We start from the raw sequence: 16,728 nt of genomic DNA, 5'->3' as shown, positions 1-16,728 counted from the left end.
TAGCTCCAACTTTCAGTTTCACCTTCTTCGACCAATGCGTCTCTTAAAGGACCGTAACATTAGGCTTTTCAGGGATCAGTATAATATTTAAAAATGTGTCCATATGTTTTCTGATGTTTCCTGTTGTTTTATAATAATTCAAAAAAATTACATGTTGATGTCTACAACTTTTCTGATGAATTCTGTTGGATTGTCTTCCTGAGCAAAATGACTGTATAAACCTCATAGTAGAAGATGTTTAGCGTCATGGAGAGGGTCATGATGTATGTCCGATATTATCAGTTTATAATTAAATAATTAGCCCATATTACCATTAAATTTTTATATTGGAAAACACCACTTCCAGTTTTTAGTCTTTTAATGACACAACTTCTACATACTCAACTCAGTCTTTATTTGTATAGGGCCTTACAGACACAAAACATGGCGTTTCTCAAGCAATTTACTTAAAGGGCAATGTGTAGTTTTAACCCTCTTATTACCAACCTGTCGCCGCTGACAGGATTGGACATGCGCAATTCTCATTACCATAATTCCTGAACCGCTCAAGATATCTGTAAAATTCCAAAGGTGCTGAAAAGATTAAAAATGGGGCTTTTCGTGCTTATACAATACATTACGGTAGCCACCGGGATCCCCTGTCTTGGCGCAACGAATCACAACACAGATTCAGAGACGTGCTGAGTTTGTCATCCAAAATGCTCCGTTTTATAACTTTTGAATGGCTGAACAGATTCAGAACATTCCAACGGTTCCTAAAGGTACATAAAAGCAGCTATCCAACGATCTATAGCATGAAGCAATCAGAGTTATGGAAAATATTGCTACGAGGGGAAATCCTGCTGTACAGCCTGATTGAAACGGAGCTCAGCACCGCGGTGAAAGCGGATAACGGAACGGGGACGCTAATCAGCATAAAAACCAGCATGAAATTATGGAAATGCCTCAAAGAAAATCAACATGATCTATTAGGTGTCCCAGAAGGCTTATATCTGAAGACAGTGACCACGAAGAAGGACAGATCTCCAGTGAACCAGGATATGAATGTTTGTTCAGTCTTAAAATTTTTTTTTGAACAACCCTCAACTATTTGCTAAAATGAATAAAAACATTTGAAAATTTACAAAAATAAATGGTCTTAAAAACTGCTAGAAAATATACCAAGGTTCAAACTTTTTTTTTTAAGAATAGATGCATTACAGTTCAAACTTTAAATTGTTCATTCCAAATTGTTTGCCCAGTAATTTAGAAGTTCCTGTTCAGTAATAAATGTAAAAAATTCAAATCCGTTTTTTGCTTTTATCACTTTTAAGCTGATTTTTTAAAGGCTGTAATAGAAATAAATTCTAAATACACTTAAAGCCGAGGTTGTTCTGAAAAAAGGAGAAGAGTTACACACACTTTGCACTTTTTATTACAATTTTATAGCCATAAGATTAAAAAAATACCAGGCGGCCCTGTTATAATTATAGTCATAAGAGGGTTAATCTCTGGAAGTATCCATCGAAATGTCGTTGTAAATGAATTAAAAGATGTCAAGTTGATTAAAAATATCGGCTGTTTCATAACCATAGAAATCTGTTCTAAAGTACATGGGAGCGGGTTTAAGTCTCTGGGTGACGCCATATTGGATACCATGTTTCCCTCTACAGAAGCCCGTGAGGACAAAATGCATTTACTGATTTGTAACAAATGGTTACAAAACTTTCACCAGTAATAAACGTTGTTTTACACATTTATCTCTTCCTGTCAGTGTGGAAGGAACAGGTGAGCTGCAGCCAATAAGCTTTTGCTAGAAACACTTTCTATGCTCAAACTGTAGTGACCTATTTATAGTTTCATAATTAATATTAAGTGAATGCACTAAACCCACAAGTGATGGAAAATAAGATTAAATAAACCTGAATATTTTCTCCCACAGCTCAGCTCTGCTAGAAATATGTCTGCTTAAAGCTGCTTTCCGGAGTTTTCCCCTTTCAGAAATGATGTATGATTTGTCAGAAATCCGTAAAAGTGATTGTCTCATCTCTACTGTGATATAATGAAAGCAATACGCTTTTTTTTTTTGCTAAGCACGCCCCCTGCCCCGCAGAGCTCCGTGCAATAGAAAACTGAGCGTCGACCAGAACTAACAATAGCGTTAGACTACCGCTCACTTGCTTCACATTTAAAGAATACCTCAGCTGATGGAGAGTTGATGAACTTTTCACGGACAACAAAGTCTCTAAAATATAAATATATGAGAACACAACATGACATGAGAATAATACTCGTAAAACAGCGTGTTTTAGCGCTGTTTGTCGGCTACAGAAGCACATAAATAAACAGAAACGTGAAGTTCTCATCTTAAAAAACAGAGCGACAGATTTTTTGTGTGATATACTTGTCAGCCACTAGATGGTGCCCTCGGATACGAGAAATACTCCAGAAAGAAGCTTAAATGGAGGATGTCAATTATAAACATGTTCATAGATATTTAATGAAAAATAATTATAATCATTTTAAATTTTAATATTGATTTTATTTCATTTCTAAGGTTTGGATGTCTGTGAATATTACTGAATTTTCTGATTGGTGTAAAAAATAAGTGATAGTATTAATAACAGGTCATGATCTAAAGCTGGTATAAAACTGCCCTGGGCCTAAAGCCCTGCAGATTTATTTTATTTCTAAATAAACACCAACAACAAATAAATAACAGCAGCTGGATACGTCCGCATACCGCTCCGCTAATAGGTAGTTGTGTCCCTGACACACACACACACACACACACACACACACACACACACACACACACACACACACACACACACACACACACACACACACACACACACACACACACACACACACACACACACACACACACACACACACACACACCTTGTATTGTTTAACTTTGTGTGGGAAAAAATGCCAAGAACATTGGGAAAAAAAACAGTTTGATCATAAAGGTTCAACAGTGTCCTCTGTGGGACACCCCCATGGGTGTGGTTCAAACATTTTCGTAAACTGAATTGTATAAGAAAGAAAAACATTTATAGGTTTTTAGATCACATTTCATACAGCACAATAATGCAGTCACGTGAATCTTACAGATCCAAACTGTCATCAATATGTAAATTAGTGTGTGACATCATTTTAGTTTTCACCTGTTTTACACCTTCCACGTTTGCAGGTATGATGTTTGTTTTTTTATTCTGAGTAAAACATTACTAACCTGTCTTTATGGATCTCGTAATGTCAGCCTCCAGAGAGAAACCTGAGAAAGAATTCAGAATTCGCCATTTTGGTCAAAGCATAAAAATATTTTGCACAAATCTTACCCAACATTGCAGGATCTTTCTTTTTTAATGGCCAATATCCTACTTTTTTGTCTGCTCACACACACACACACACACACACACACACACACACACACACACACACACACACACACACACACACACACACACACACACACACACACACACACACACTATCTCTCTCCTTGCCTCTCAGCAGAGCCCCTCTGAAATATAAATGAGCTGTGCGGTATCGGCGGTGGCAGCAGTAGCATCGGGTCTCTCCAGATTCCCTCGGAGAGATAAGAGACCAGACTGAGCTTGATTGAGTCATTATCAAGATGGATCCATTATTAAGGAGGATGTAGTTATGCACTATTGCACTCAGCCAGAACTGAGTCACATGCTCGTCCCTATCACAGTCTGGTTAATCACATGGAGTTCTCCAGCGACACCTCATCTGTTATCCTGTCTCACAGGTGACTAACACACACACATACATACCAACCAAATGTGCACGGTTCTGTTGAGTTCATTCAGCCACTGATGGACTCAAGACTCCCATGGAAGAGTCTGAGTACCGGGTGCCAATCTATTGCCATCAAAGTTTGTTTAGCTTCACTTACCTTCATGATTCTGACTAGCATCTCTTCTTGTCTTCTTCTTAAGCCTGGTTTATGCTTCTCCGTCAGCTCCGCAAGGGACAGACACGCACGGATTGATGGAAGCGTTTTGCTCTCATACTTCTCCGTCTCCTGGAGAGTGTTGCAAAGCAATTCCCCGGCAGGACAACAGAGGGCGTAGCGCTGTTCTGTGGTATCCTGTCATGTATCGGTCCAAGATAGTGTGTTTATTTTGTGTTTTTTGTGTATATAAGAGACTTTTAACACGGACATATTTGTCTCTCATTCTTCTCCACTTCATGCGCTCGCCACCTCTAAACCCACGTTTCCTGTCATTTCCGATCACAAATAAAACGCTTACTGCGCATCTTTTCACTCCTCCAGTCACGGGAGAATTAAACGTTCATGTTTTTAGAGTTTTTTTGCGAGGTATTCTTCAAGCTTCTCCGTGCCTGCCGCTAGTTATCCTCGGCTCTCTTTATGTTTTTGAGGGCGCAATGGCGGAGCTGTAAACAGCGGCGTCCTGACCAATCACAAGCTTGCGTAATCAGTCTCGTTCGACGGATGTTTAAAAAAGTGGGCTCGACTCCGTACGTACTTGCGAGCCCTACGCAAGGACGGATAATGGCGTTGCGTGTCTCCGCACTGACGCAGACGGAGAAGCATAAATCAGGCTTTACTAAGTGAAATGTGTGTGGTTACCATGGTGACCTTAATAAACCAGGAGTCGCAACTTTAACATTTCTTTTGCTCCTAGATCACTTTCCATCCAAATAAAGGCGTTTTATTTGGTTGTAGTAGTAAAAGTACATTTAGGCATTAGCTGCAGGGGCTCAAAATCTCTTCAGAAATCTCCCCGTGTCTCGCTTCTTACAAAACATCAGATAAGTCTGATAAGTTAGAAGTGCAGTGAGCGAGGAGTAAACAAAAGAAAGCAGGGAGCATGTGCCCACGAGCGTGTGTGTTTCTCCAGATCTCAGGAGAAAAAGCAGCAGTCATTAGAGGCAGCAGCAGCTGTCTTGGCCAAACCGAGATGTGTTGATCCAGTCCAACACCGACACTCATGCCTGGAGGGGGTGAGATACCTCCGTCTCAGAAGAGCAGCACAGCCTCCTGCAGCAGATGTGAAACCACACACACTGCTCGGAAGCAGAATGTCTGCAGGCACGTAGTCGGACAGCAGCAAATGCGACACGCGGGTATATTCTGCTGCATGTGCAACTCACAACATTTTCTTTTTAATTCAATAGTTTAATTCATTTACAACGACATTTCGATGGATACTTCCATTTGCACGCTGAGCAGGAAGTCCACAGTGGTGCTGTGAGAGACGGAGAGATAGCTCGTGTGTTCTGCTGTAGTTTTCATTATTGAATAATTGATTTGTTGTATAAATAAGTGATCAGCTAAATCTTGTTTCTCTTAGTTACTGTTGCTTCTGCTCATCGTTTCCATTCAGGGTTTCATCTGCTTAAGTACCGTCAACAGATTTAACCACCTTCAGCACAGCTGCACGAGAAACCCACTGCAGGAATGTAGAAAAGCAATGATGTAGTTATGATTTATTACAACATTTGAAAACATCTTAATGACAAATAACATGAAAATAGCTAAAGTAAAAGCCCTTTTTAAAACAGGCGACAGACATCATTTTACTAACGACAGACCAGTCTCTTTGTTATGTCAGTTTTCTAAGATTCTGGAAAAACTCTTTACAAACAAATTAGATGAAGTCATTGAGAGACACAAATTGTTTCTGGATAGTCAGTGTGTGGTTTTAGAAAGGAAAGATCAACATGTCTCGCATTACTGGAATTGGTTGATAACATCCCAAACGCTATAGACAATAAAATATATGCAGCAGGAATTTTCACATACCTAAAGAAAGCATTTGATACAATTGATCATAAGCTATTATTCACAAAACTGGAACAATACGGCATATGAGGTGCTGGACTGAACTGGATTATGAGTTACTTAGAGAACAGACAGCAGTTTGTACAAATGGGTGAATATAAATCCACTTACATAAAGTACGGTGTTCCACAAGGGTCAGTTCTGGGTCCCGAAATATTCATTCTATACATAAATGATTTATGTTAAGTTTCAAAAAATGTTTACATTTATTTTATTTATAGATGATACCAGCATCTTTTGCTCTGGGGAGAGTTTACAGGAGTTTGTAGGGACAATAACATCAGAACTTAGTCATTCAAAACAGTGGTTAGATATGAATAAATTGTCGATAAAGTTAAGTAAAACAAAGATTATATGGTTTGGAAAATGAAAAATAATGGATCCAGTACAAGTAATGGTAGGTGATATATGCATTGAATGAGTATATGAATACAAATATCTGGGTGTTATGTTGGATCATAAAATCTGTTGGAAGCCTCACATTAAACATATCAAAGCAAAAATAGCAAAGAGTTAGCAAAAAAAAGTCATGTGTTAAACCATGAATCCCTAAAGATACTTTATGATTCAATGGTCTCATCGTACTTAAATGATTGTGTGGAGATTTGGAGAAACACTTAAAAATGGACTTTACAGCCAATTTACATGTACGCACTAGAGGTGCTGAAAAAAATCGATTCAAGTCTGAATCGGGATTCTTATTTATAAAGGTTCCGAATCGATTCCAGGAACTCAAATGTTTGGTACGGTACAGGTTTGAGATGTACTTTTGTATGTTTGTTTTTTTTTGTCTTTGTTAGGAGAGTCAGTACTCTGTTTACGTTTGTGGTCCCATAAATTGGGATGATTTATTTTTGAATCTGCTGACACGTGCGGACTAGAATGTAATTTTTTTCCATACTCAGAAATTTGAGATATTCTCATATTTATTTTGTAAGTTGATAAGTGAGTACTCAGGATTACTCGTGTTTATTTGAAGTTATTGATAAATGAAAGAACACGTTTTCCTTTGTAAGAAATCTGAGGCACTTTTTTTGAACAGGTTGAGGACTCAAATGTTAAACTTGTTTCCACAGATACTTAAAGTATTTGACCACATTACTTTCAACGCTACTGTTGGGTAACTACAGATTTGTTATATTTTACAAGGTAAGCAAAAATAAATGTTACCTTTTGGTCAAAAGATTGTTTCTGTTTACAGTTTTAGAATAACTTTATTTTACCTTGTAAATTAGCATTTTTGTAGCATGACCCGTTTAAAGTCAAGTAAAAATGACCCATACCTTTAACTAACTTGCACAACAAAGTAGTTCATCCTAGAACTGACACTCTTTGTTAATGCTGATTGTGAATCGATTTAAATCGAGAATCTACTCTGAATCGAATCGGCACCCCAAGAATCGGAATCGAATCAAATCGTGAATTGCTCTGAGATTCACATCCCTAGTATGCATGCACACACACACACACACACACACACACATATATATATATATATATATATATATATATATATATATATATATATATATTTTACATTAGTTCACTGTATTATGTTTTATGCGTCAAGGTAGGATTTAATAAGCACCAGCTTCCTCCTACTCCTTTTCGAACAGAATATGATAATTAAAATTTTGTGTGAATATTAGTGTGACTTTATTTTTAATGTCTACAATGGCATTCTTATTATTGTTATTTTTCTTCTTATGTTTGAAATAAAGATTTCATTCATTCATTAATCTAATGCACTCGCTGAGCTACACCTGCATGTTTAAGCAAAATGTCCACGTTATCCATCCTTTGATCCATCCTACAGTTCAGTAACAACCTGATTAGTCCACGGCATGATTACGATGGGGTTTTTATTCTTCTGTGACAGCAAAAAACGATTTAGGGTGAGATTCATTCATTGTCATTCAACAGCATGTTGCAGACTTGGGAGAACAAACGGCCAGCCTAAATAAATAAATAGCCTAAAGTCATCATTAAAGTTTCACTCATCCACTGCCAGCCATTTTCTGTTCACCCTTTGCTACCAGCGTTTTCAGCGTTTTCACTGTTTTTTTAATGCATCACAGAACGTTGCGCTCTATGATGATGTCAACGCCAAAACTGCCAAAAGAAAGGGTAAGTCAGCACATTTCGAGCGCTATCCCTTCTTTCATAATCCTTTTTGTTGAATTGTGATCGGCAGAATTTTTTCCGGTTCGCGCCTCACTTTTTTTTTTTTTTACTGCAGCGGCCCAAAACGATCTCCTAACACATGGATTTTCTGCTTCCTGGTCACGTGGCGTGTGACGTATGCAGATGAAGATCGGCTTTAGAGCTGGGATGTTTTTTCTCACGGTACGGGGACTCGTTCCAATGCCCACACAGTAAAACGATGCAAATGACGACTTTAGTCGTCAATGGCAGCGAATGAGTTCAAGTAAAACTTCAGGTCAGAGTTCACGAGCCTCTTGGAGGAAGCTGTTCCTCAGCCTTGTGGTCCCGGCTTTAAGTTGATCCATATTCAAGTCCTCAGCTTCTGTAACCTGCTGCTACCAACATCCTGAAGTTTCATCGCCAGACAGAAGTATAAAACAAGACACTGGCTCCCAAGTTCTGAAAAAAAGTGGAATAGACAGATGACAGACAGAAAGTTCATTTATGTCAGTAATTCTACTTAAAGTGACAGTGTGTATTATTTATGGTTATATAAATCATTGCAATAAAGCAGTATGTTTGTGTTGGAGTAAGACCTTACCAACGGATGTCGCTGACTTGGCACTACCTCTCTCTCTGCTGCTAAAGCTACGGATAGCAAATGCTACGGGCTATGCCTGAGCGTGAACGCGCATGAAGCAGCCTGCTCGACCCGAGCATCTCTCTTTTTCTGTGATTTTACAGAAAAACAGGCAATCACAGTAAAAATGCCAGGGCTCATTCTACAGGACCAGGGCATTGCAGGAGAATGTATGAAGAAGACATTTATTAATTCTATACATGTTTTGGCTGTCAAACTTCCATAATGTCCCTTTAAATGGACCAAAAACATGAGAAGTGCCTGAGCCTGAGGAGGACCAGCAGGCAAGTAGGGTGCTGTTGTTTTAAAAAGGTCTGCAAAATCAGCTGTTTGATTACCTGTGCTCCAGGCTTGTTGCTATGGTAACAACATCTACGTGAGATGCACACACACACACACACACACACACACACACACACACACACACACACACACACACACACGTGTTTGGGAGAAAATGCCTACTTCCTATAAAATGTTAATCTCAAAAAACAGTTGCTGTGCAAAAAATGTAAGGTGGAATAATGGAGTGCTTAAACGTGGGTGTCAGGAAGGACTGGTGGTGCTTTTTGTAAATCTTCATGTTTCTGCGACGTTTTATGACATTGCAAGTGAATATGCATGAGTCCCTGAATAAAGTGGAATGTTTAATGTGTACCACAGTAATCTGGAGACCGCACCAAGCAGGACTTCTGTCTGCAGTCACAGGTGCAGCTACAACACTACTACAGCCTGGCCAGTGACTCAGTAACATAGTTACTCAGTGACAGTGACTTTTATTTCCACTCATGAATCGACTGCAGAGTGATAATTAGTCATTTTATATGTTTAAATTGTTAGATTTGTTTTTAGTACACACATTTGTGGAGATGGACACGTGAATCAGTTTTGATTTCTGATGGTACTTCCAACTATACACTCCCTTTTCTGAAAAACCTATTTTGCTGAAGCAGAGCACGAGTGTTTCATGTCCAGTATCTACTCTCAACTACTAGCAAAACATCTGATATAGCGAGGTCAGGCTTTATGTGAACATGTTCCGAATCATGGGAAATGTACAGAGCATTTGTTTGGAGCAACACACATCCTACCGTACTTTTGCTTTCTGCACACCAGGTGATCTAAAGCATGTTGTGTGATTATTCCTGTTCTGAATCCTTTAAGGCAATGCTAACAGATGCAAAAACAAGAAAACAGTAAACAAAAACAAAAAAGCTAAATTAGAGCTGCACAATATATCGAAAAATGATCGCCATCGGGATAACGGGCACGGGCGATAGACCCATCGCAAAGTACGTCAAAAACGGCGATAAATGTTTGATTCAACCAGCTCTGTTTTTTACACGAAAGTATTATTTGACCAATCAAATGTAGCCCTTCTGATATGCGGCCAATCAGATGGGTCTGTTCACGTAATACGCCCGCCCCCTACGTAGACCTTTAGGATGGAAAGCAACAACCAAACATTAGCGGCGCCGTTCCCTTGTTCGTCATGCTGGCTCAGAGCAACGAACGCACTTTGTGCTGAGGTTTCTGGAATCAGCGCTGCTTTCAAACGTGAACGTGAGTCCGCTCGGTGTCGTTAAGCAGCTGATAATAACCGGACTGACTCCGACACGTGCCAGTGAACCAACCCACCTCCATGTCGCTAGTGTTCCACCAGGTGGTGATGTTAGCCCCAGGCTCCGGTTAGCTTCAAGCTAAAAGGCTACAGCACTCTCCTCCCAGTCCCACCCTGCTAAAGAGGGCCTGGAAAAGTTCCCCCACACATCAAAGTGATTTTTCATTTATGAGCTTTTATAACCTTGTTAATCAGGATAGTTGATTTGCTGCTGCACATAAACTGTCAGTCAGAAGCTCTGCTAGCCGGTTATCTTAAGAGGAGCTAGGTCAATTTGTTAGCTTGTTATCAGAATCATAGTTGCAGTTTCATCATCTGAGCTGCTTTTTAAGATCTAGGTAGACTTGTTCAATTTGGGGTTAAAAACAAATGTTTTCACATATTTTCCATGTAGTTTTTTGCCAGTTCCTCTTCTGAAAGGTAGACAATTGTTTTTCTCTTTCCCTCGGAAAATCTTAATATTCTCCTAGTTTGGCCCAGCACAGTTCACTTCCCAATTACAGCAACAGCCTTATATCATAACCACATAAGTGGAGAAAATGTTCAGTAGCAATGAGAGAATTTGCTGTTGCATGTAAGTGATGTTAAATAAATGGTAAATGGTAAATGGCCTGTATTTGATATAGCGCCTTCTAGAGTTCTTGAAACCCCCCAAGGCGCTTTACAACACAATCAGTCATTCACCCATTCACACACACATTCACACACTGGTGGGGATGAGCTACAATGTAGCCACAGCTGCCCTGGGGCGCACTGACAGAGGCGAGGCTGCCGAGCACTGGCGCCACCAGTCCCTCCGACCACCACCAGCAGGCAACGTGGGTTAAGTGTCTTGCCCAAGGACACAACGACAGCGACAGACTGAGCAGGGCTCGAACCTGCAACCTTCTGATTACGGGGTGAGCTCTTAAGTCCTGTGCCACCGTCGCCCCATTAACTATTATTTAACATGTAAACTTATTTTCTGATTTTTAAAATTTATTCAAAAACCCTGGTAAGGGATGTTTTTCTGTATTTGGAGCATCAGAAAAAGTTTTATGGTGGAGGTGATGTTTTAAAGTCACTGAGAAACTGCATGCATGCAGTTTGTTGTTTTGCTGCTAATACAGTAGCAGGTGCAGCTGCATATTTTTGCAATAAAAATGTTATGTTGTTATGGAATTCATGCATTAGTTTTTGTTTGCTTTGAACCCAGAGCAGTTGTCACACGCCAGACGACATCAACACTGCATACTTTAGTATTTGTTCATTTATCGCAAGTAATATCGATATTGCAATATTAAGCACTGTTATCGAATATCGCAGGTTTTCCTAATATTGTGCAGCCCAAAACCCGTCCTGTTTACGTAAGATTTAGGAACTGGAAGACATGAAAACACAGAGAAGCTGTAAAGTAAGTGCAGTAAATTTATTTATAGAGTACTCATCACAGAGAGCAAGTGCTTCACACAGATCAAAACAAATCATAAAGTCATAAAATCAATTGAAATCAGAAATATAAAGTCATAAAATGATAAAATATCATAAAAAAAATGAAAAATAATTACAAATTGGAGTAAAAAAGAGGAAAATAAAAGGTTTTGGTAAAAGCAGCTTCAAATAAAAGGGCCTTTAGCTGTTTTTTAAAAGTGTCCAATCTGTCAATGCTACATAAGGATAAAGGAAGATCATTCCAGAGTCGGGGTGCAATAGTCTGGAAGGAGCATCACCTCGACTTTTATATCTGGTCTTTGGAACTTCTAGAAGGTTCTGGTGTGTGGACCTGAGGGCTCGGGTTGGAGCATAAGGCTTTACCAGTTCAGTAGGGAGGAGCTTGACCACGTAGAGCAGTGCAGAGACCAGTGGCAGCTGGTGAATATTTGTTTTGGGGGGGGGCGCAATGTACCAGGTGTGTGGAAAAGAGCATGCCAGCCGAGAATTGTGTGACCTGGAATGTGCATATGAATTACGAGGTTTTGAAATAAGTTTGTACTGGTAACATGTTTCTTATCCATTTGCTTCCTTACAAAATGATGGTTTATGGGCAGATAAATAAAATAAATTATTGTTCATTAGAAAAATATTAGATATATATAAATCTTTAAAATATTTGTCATTTCGAGTCACATTCCTGTTTTTTCAAACCAACAGCAAAATAGTTCATGCAGGCAGAAAAAAATATATAAAAATACTCACTAAATATTAGTCTCTAATGTGTTTAAATAAAACTGGACAACAGCGTAAATATTTCATCATTGTTTCATCATATTTTTAGTCAAAAACAAAAGGTTTTCAGGAGAAACATGGATTAGAAAGGTGTTCACGTTATGAATGTATTTAAAAATAGCATCATCGCTCATAATTCTAATAATTACATCTCAAATATGCGGTTGGAACGTCTCAGGTGCGATATCCACATATCACCACCAGGGAACGCCAAAGCACCATTCTAATGCATCACACCGACAGTCGGTAACAGCGAAATTGTTCCAAAAACGTGCTTAATATTCACCAATATATGCAAATTCAACATAACTCAGTCCTACCTTTGCTGGTTTAAGGTTGTCATAATCCATGGTATAGTAAAAATAATCCACTTTTTAACATGCAGGTAATTGTTTTTAAGTGTCTGATGCCACATTCCGTCATTTTCCTTCTAACAAAACTCCGCGAGGTGAACTCAGCTGCTCTACAACTACCAAGGACGGTGAACTGTGGAAAATTTCCGGTTCTGTCCAGACCTGATCTGAGACTCTGCCCTGCCAGTCTTCTGCGCATGTCTTCGCGGGTGTTATACCCTGTGCCCAAAGGCTCTCCTACTGCTTGCATTGTGTGTGTGTGTGTGGGTGGGGGGGGGGGGATCCAGCACGCATGCGCCAGTTAGTGTAGGTCTACGGTAGTGATCACTGCGCCCAAAAGTAACAGGAAATACATTAAGATGACTCAGTAGTGTTAAAAGTTAAAAGCTCCTTCAAAGGCAGTTCTAAATCTGGGTGTTGTGATTGATGAACACCTGACTTTTAAAGATCATGTTGCCGTCCCCCCTCTCTACTGTCCTCTCCTTGTTCCCTCCTCTCCATGATTGATGTCAAGGTGTTGTTGTTATTGTTGTTGTTAGCCTCAAGGGCAACATGTCGATTATCACTTGTACAGTAAGTCGCTTTGGACAAAAGTGTCTGCTAAATACATAAACAAACACATAAACATAAACTTTTATACATGCCATTCAAAGGAATTTTGCCTCTGGCCAATATTTTTAATATTTATATCCTGGTCAAGCGGGCGCAGCAAACCAGTCTTTCCATTGTAGGCTTTATTATGTGGTTGTATTTGACTATTTATCAGGGCTCCTGGGTCATTGTGAGCCCCAACACAAAGTTTCATATGCTATATAGAGGCTCAAAAAGCGGTTTCCATTTGTAAAAGAAAAGTTGCTCTAGGTTGTTTCTCAACCTTACAAGATATATATTATTCCACACATCTTGACTTTGCTACATGAACTTTACTGTTATCTGTATTTAAAAAAGCCTAAAAACACATACAATTTTGAAATCTTTCGTTCTCAAGTCAGTTCGGATAATGGATATGTTAGAAAGTGTCCTAGCCATAACATTGACTGTCGTTGGTATGGAATCTGCTTGTGGCCTTTATGTGTTGAACAATATTTTACAAGAACAACAGCTCCCGCTGGAATTCTTAATTCTCTTTGTCTAAATGTCGCCTTGACTGCTGCTTATTAATCATCCTCTGGTTTCTCTCCCCAAACGCTGTCCGTATGACTTTGTGTTGGTGTTACACTTCAAGAACCAGACAGTCTTACAGTGTCTTGGTTTACCAACCCCTGAGGAGTTTAGGACAATGGCATGATAGAAGCAGGATCTTGGTGTCAATTGTTAAAAGGGTTCTACAAAATAAGAGTAAAAGAAAGAGCTAAAAGTAGTACCTGGACTTTTTGAGGATTTGGGGACAAGATATAAGAATTTCTTAGTGGGCGTGACTTTAAGTTGACTCCCCATTTTCTCTGCCCTTTAGAAGACAGCACATTAAAGGTGGAATAGGGGATAAACACGACAAGGGAAAAGAACAACATGGCCTTTTAAGAGGAGAGAGAGTCCTTTTCAAAACATCTGTAAAGGGAAACAACTTGGAATCCCTAACAAGACCTCAGAGACACGAGGAAGGCGACAGAGTGCCAGCAGAAAGAAGGAATGAACAAGTCGGGTGGAGATGGAGAGGAGAACAGGATTAGATTTCTGTCACTTCCATCTGCGGCCTCAGTGCTTCTATCCATCTTTTCTCTTCCATCGTTGTCCCTCTAGTCACAATTCAAAGCTCTGCATTTGTGTTTGTCTGGCTTTAATTTTACTCTGTGCTGAATTAATCCCTCTTAAAGACCTGCTTAGCTCAATAACCATGCAGAGTGGAAAACTGTGCTTGATTGACAGCTGGAGGGGGAGGTTTATACCATTCATCATCCTCTCATCTGTTTTGTTCCCTGGATGTTATCATGCAGTAAATTTCAGTTTCATATAATCTTAATCTTATACAAACATAAATGTATCTCTTGGTTTTAGACTTATGTCAAATGATACAGATTCCTCCTGGCCGGCGATTCCACCTATACATCAGAGTGGCTGGGAACTTTTAGTATCTTGCAGATTGTTCTAGAGCTGTTTGGGATTCTGGATAATACTCCAGTGATGGTTGGATCGTAGTTACGCTCCACACACCATGCTCATCCACATGTTTGTTGGCTAAATAAAGCTCCCAGTCAACAGAAAGCTTTTTGAATGTTCTGCTTGTTTCGGGACTTGGATCTTTTATCCCTCGTGTAATCAGTGTGGGTTAACCAACACGTACAGAGGTTCATTCAGCTGTTTAACTCGGCAGTCAGACTTTCCTTTATGGAGCTGATATTATAAAAACCTACGTAACTCTTCAGTGAGCACTGATAGCATATGCAACTACATTTTAACACTGCAAGATGCAATTTTTCCCTACATTAAAACTCCTCCAGAAATGCCATACCAACTCCACAGGAAGAGTGGAAAATTACTAAACAGTCTGAGAGTTCTCACAGTCAGACGTGCTCAGCGCTAAGCCAACAATTCATTGGCAGTCAAAAGGAGAGTAGTTCTCAGCATTTTATTCGTGCCAACCCTAAGCTTTCATTAAAATGTTTTGGAGGAAAATCATTTAAAGACCACCAACATTTCTCTGAACTATTTAGAGGAACATGCAGGTTGGAAGTTTACATCCATTTATCACAGGCATGAATATACTCATTTGGCGTTTCAATGAGTGATTCCATCCATTCTTTTTCCAAGTTCAATGACTACACAGCTTACTGGGATTGTCCTTTTTTATCCATCAGTAATTATCCTGCTGGCTAATACTTGACCACTTATCTTTGCAACAGAGTCTATTTAAACTGATTGGTTCACTGGCACTACGTTTAATTACGCTTAACAAATGTTCAACAAGGCTTAGGTCTGATCTTTGGTGAAGAAGTTCTTTCCAGTCAGAAATCTGTTCTGGAACACCTAACTCAGGTTTCACCCATCTAGCTAACAGTTCCCAAAGAGGAAGCTGGAGCAGGAAGACACCAAGGGGTCTGGAGGGGAGTTTGGAAGAATAACCTGGGTTGGGTGGATTTTATAAACAGAGCAAATACATTCAGTAGTATCTATAGTAGGATAGGTTGAGAGGCCCCCTTTGCCTGCTCTGGACATAGATCAAATGACTTCTTCTGCAGGTGTTGTTTTGCCTTCATCTTCTTTTGACAACCGCTGTTCTTCCTTTGATGCACTTGACATTCCAGGTCACCCAGTAGTCTTTTACCACAGAGGAGCTGCAGGTGAAACTGAGGAGGATGTGTCTTGGGAATGTGGTGGGTCCTGATGGGGTGGACCCAAAACTCCTGAAGGAATGCTCATCACAACTGGCAGAGCCCCCTCCATGGGCTCTTCAACTTGAGTCTCTCTTCAGGCAGGGTTCTGGGAAAACATCCTGTATTATTCCTAGATACAGCAACCAACTGGGATGAATTATTATCGACCAGTTGCTCTGATATCATTTCTTATGAAGACCCTGGAGAGGCTGATGTTTCATCTATGAGGGTAAGGCTTAGTGTTGCTTTGTGTCACATCAACTCCTGTCACATACACTCCCAACGGACCCAGCCGGACTCCACCACCCGTCATGCCTTGCGCCTCTGGTGCTCACCGACGTTCTCAACATCATCTATAAAAGCCAGAAGCATTCTCCCGGATGCCCTCATTCATCGAGGACTATTCATGCTCAATACCCGAGCTGTTTTACCTCCTAGAATCTTGGACTCTTGCTCCCATCCGGAACACAATCTTCCGCTCCCATCCGGAGCACGATCCTCTGCTCCCAGCCGGAGCACCACCTCCTGCTACTCTACGGAGCACGCTCCTCCCATATCTGGGCCGAGCGGCCGCTTCCTGCTCCCCACTCCACCGGTTCCAGCCGTGGAGTAAGCAACCGTCGAAACAG

At 40.0% G+C, this 16,728-nt stretch overlaps 1 protein-coding gene across 4 annotated transcripts in view; it reads left to right on the top strand.

Annotated features, from left to right (window-relative positions):
* The window catches only part of spata20 (spermatogenesis associated 20), a 102,043-nt gene that overhangs the window by 66,216 nt on the left and 19,099 nt on the right, over positions 1-16,728 (top strand). The window contains exons 16-18 of one of the 4 annotated variants that reach the window (XR_008565506.2): positions 6,901-6,973; positions 7,903-7,951; positions 8,064-8,200. The exons of 2 other annotated variants lie outside the window; for them this stretch is intronic. Coding sequence is in view for 1 of the 2 variants with exons in the window: in XM_070545490.1 (XP_070401591.1) it covers positions 6,901-6,948 (48 nt within the window). In the remaining variant the exon portion in view is untranslated. Of the gene's footprint in view, positions 1-6,900; positions 7,166-7,902; positions 7,952-8,063; positions 8,201-16,728 lie in introns of those variants that run through there. One more of the 4 variants, XM_070545490.1, reaches the window with a different exon arrangement.

Source organism: Nothobranchius furzeri, chromosome 16, assembly GCF_043380555.1.
Source record: "Nothobranchius furzeri strain GRZ-AD chromosome 16, NfurGRZ-RIMD1, whole genome shotgun sequence".
Taxonomy (NCBI): domain Eukaryota; kingdom Metazoa; phylum Chordata; class Actinopteri; order Cyprinodontiformes; family Nothobranchiidae; genus Nothobranchius; species Nothobranchius furzeri.
This window is presented reverse-complemented; position numbering and strand designations above follow the sequence as displayed.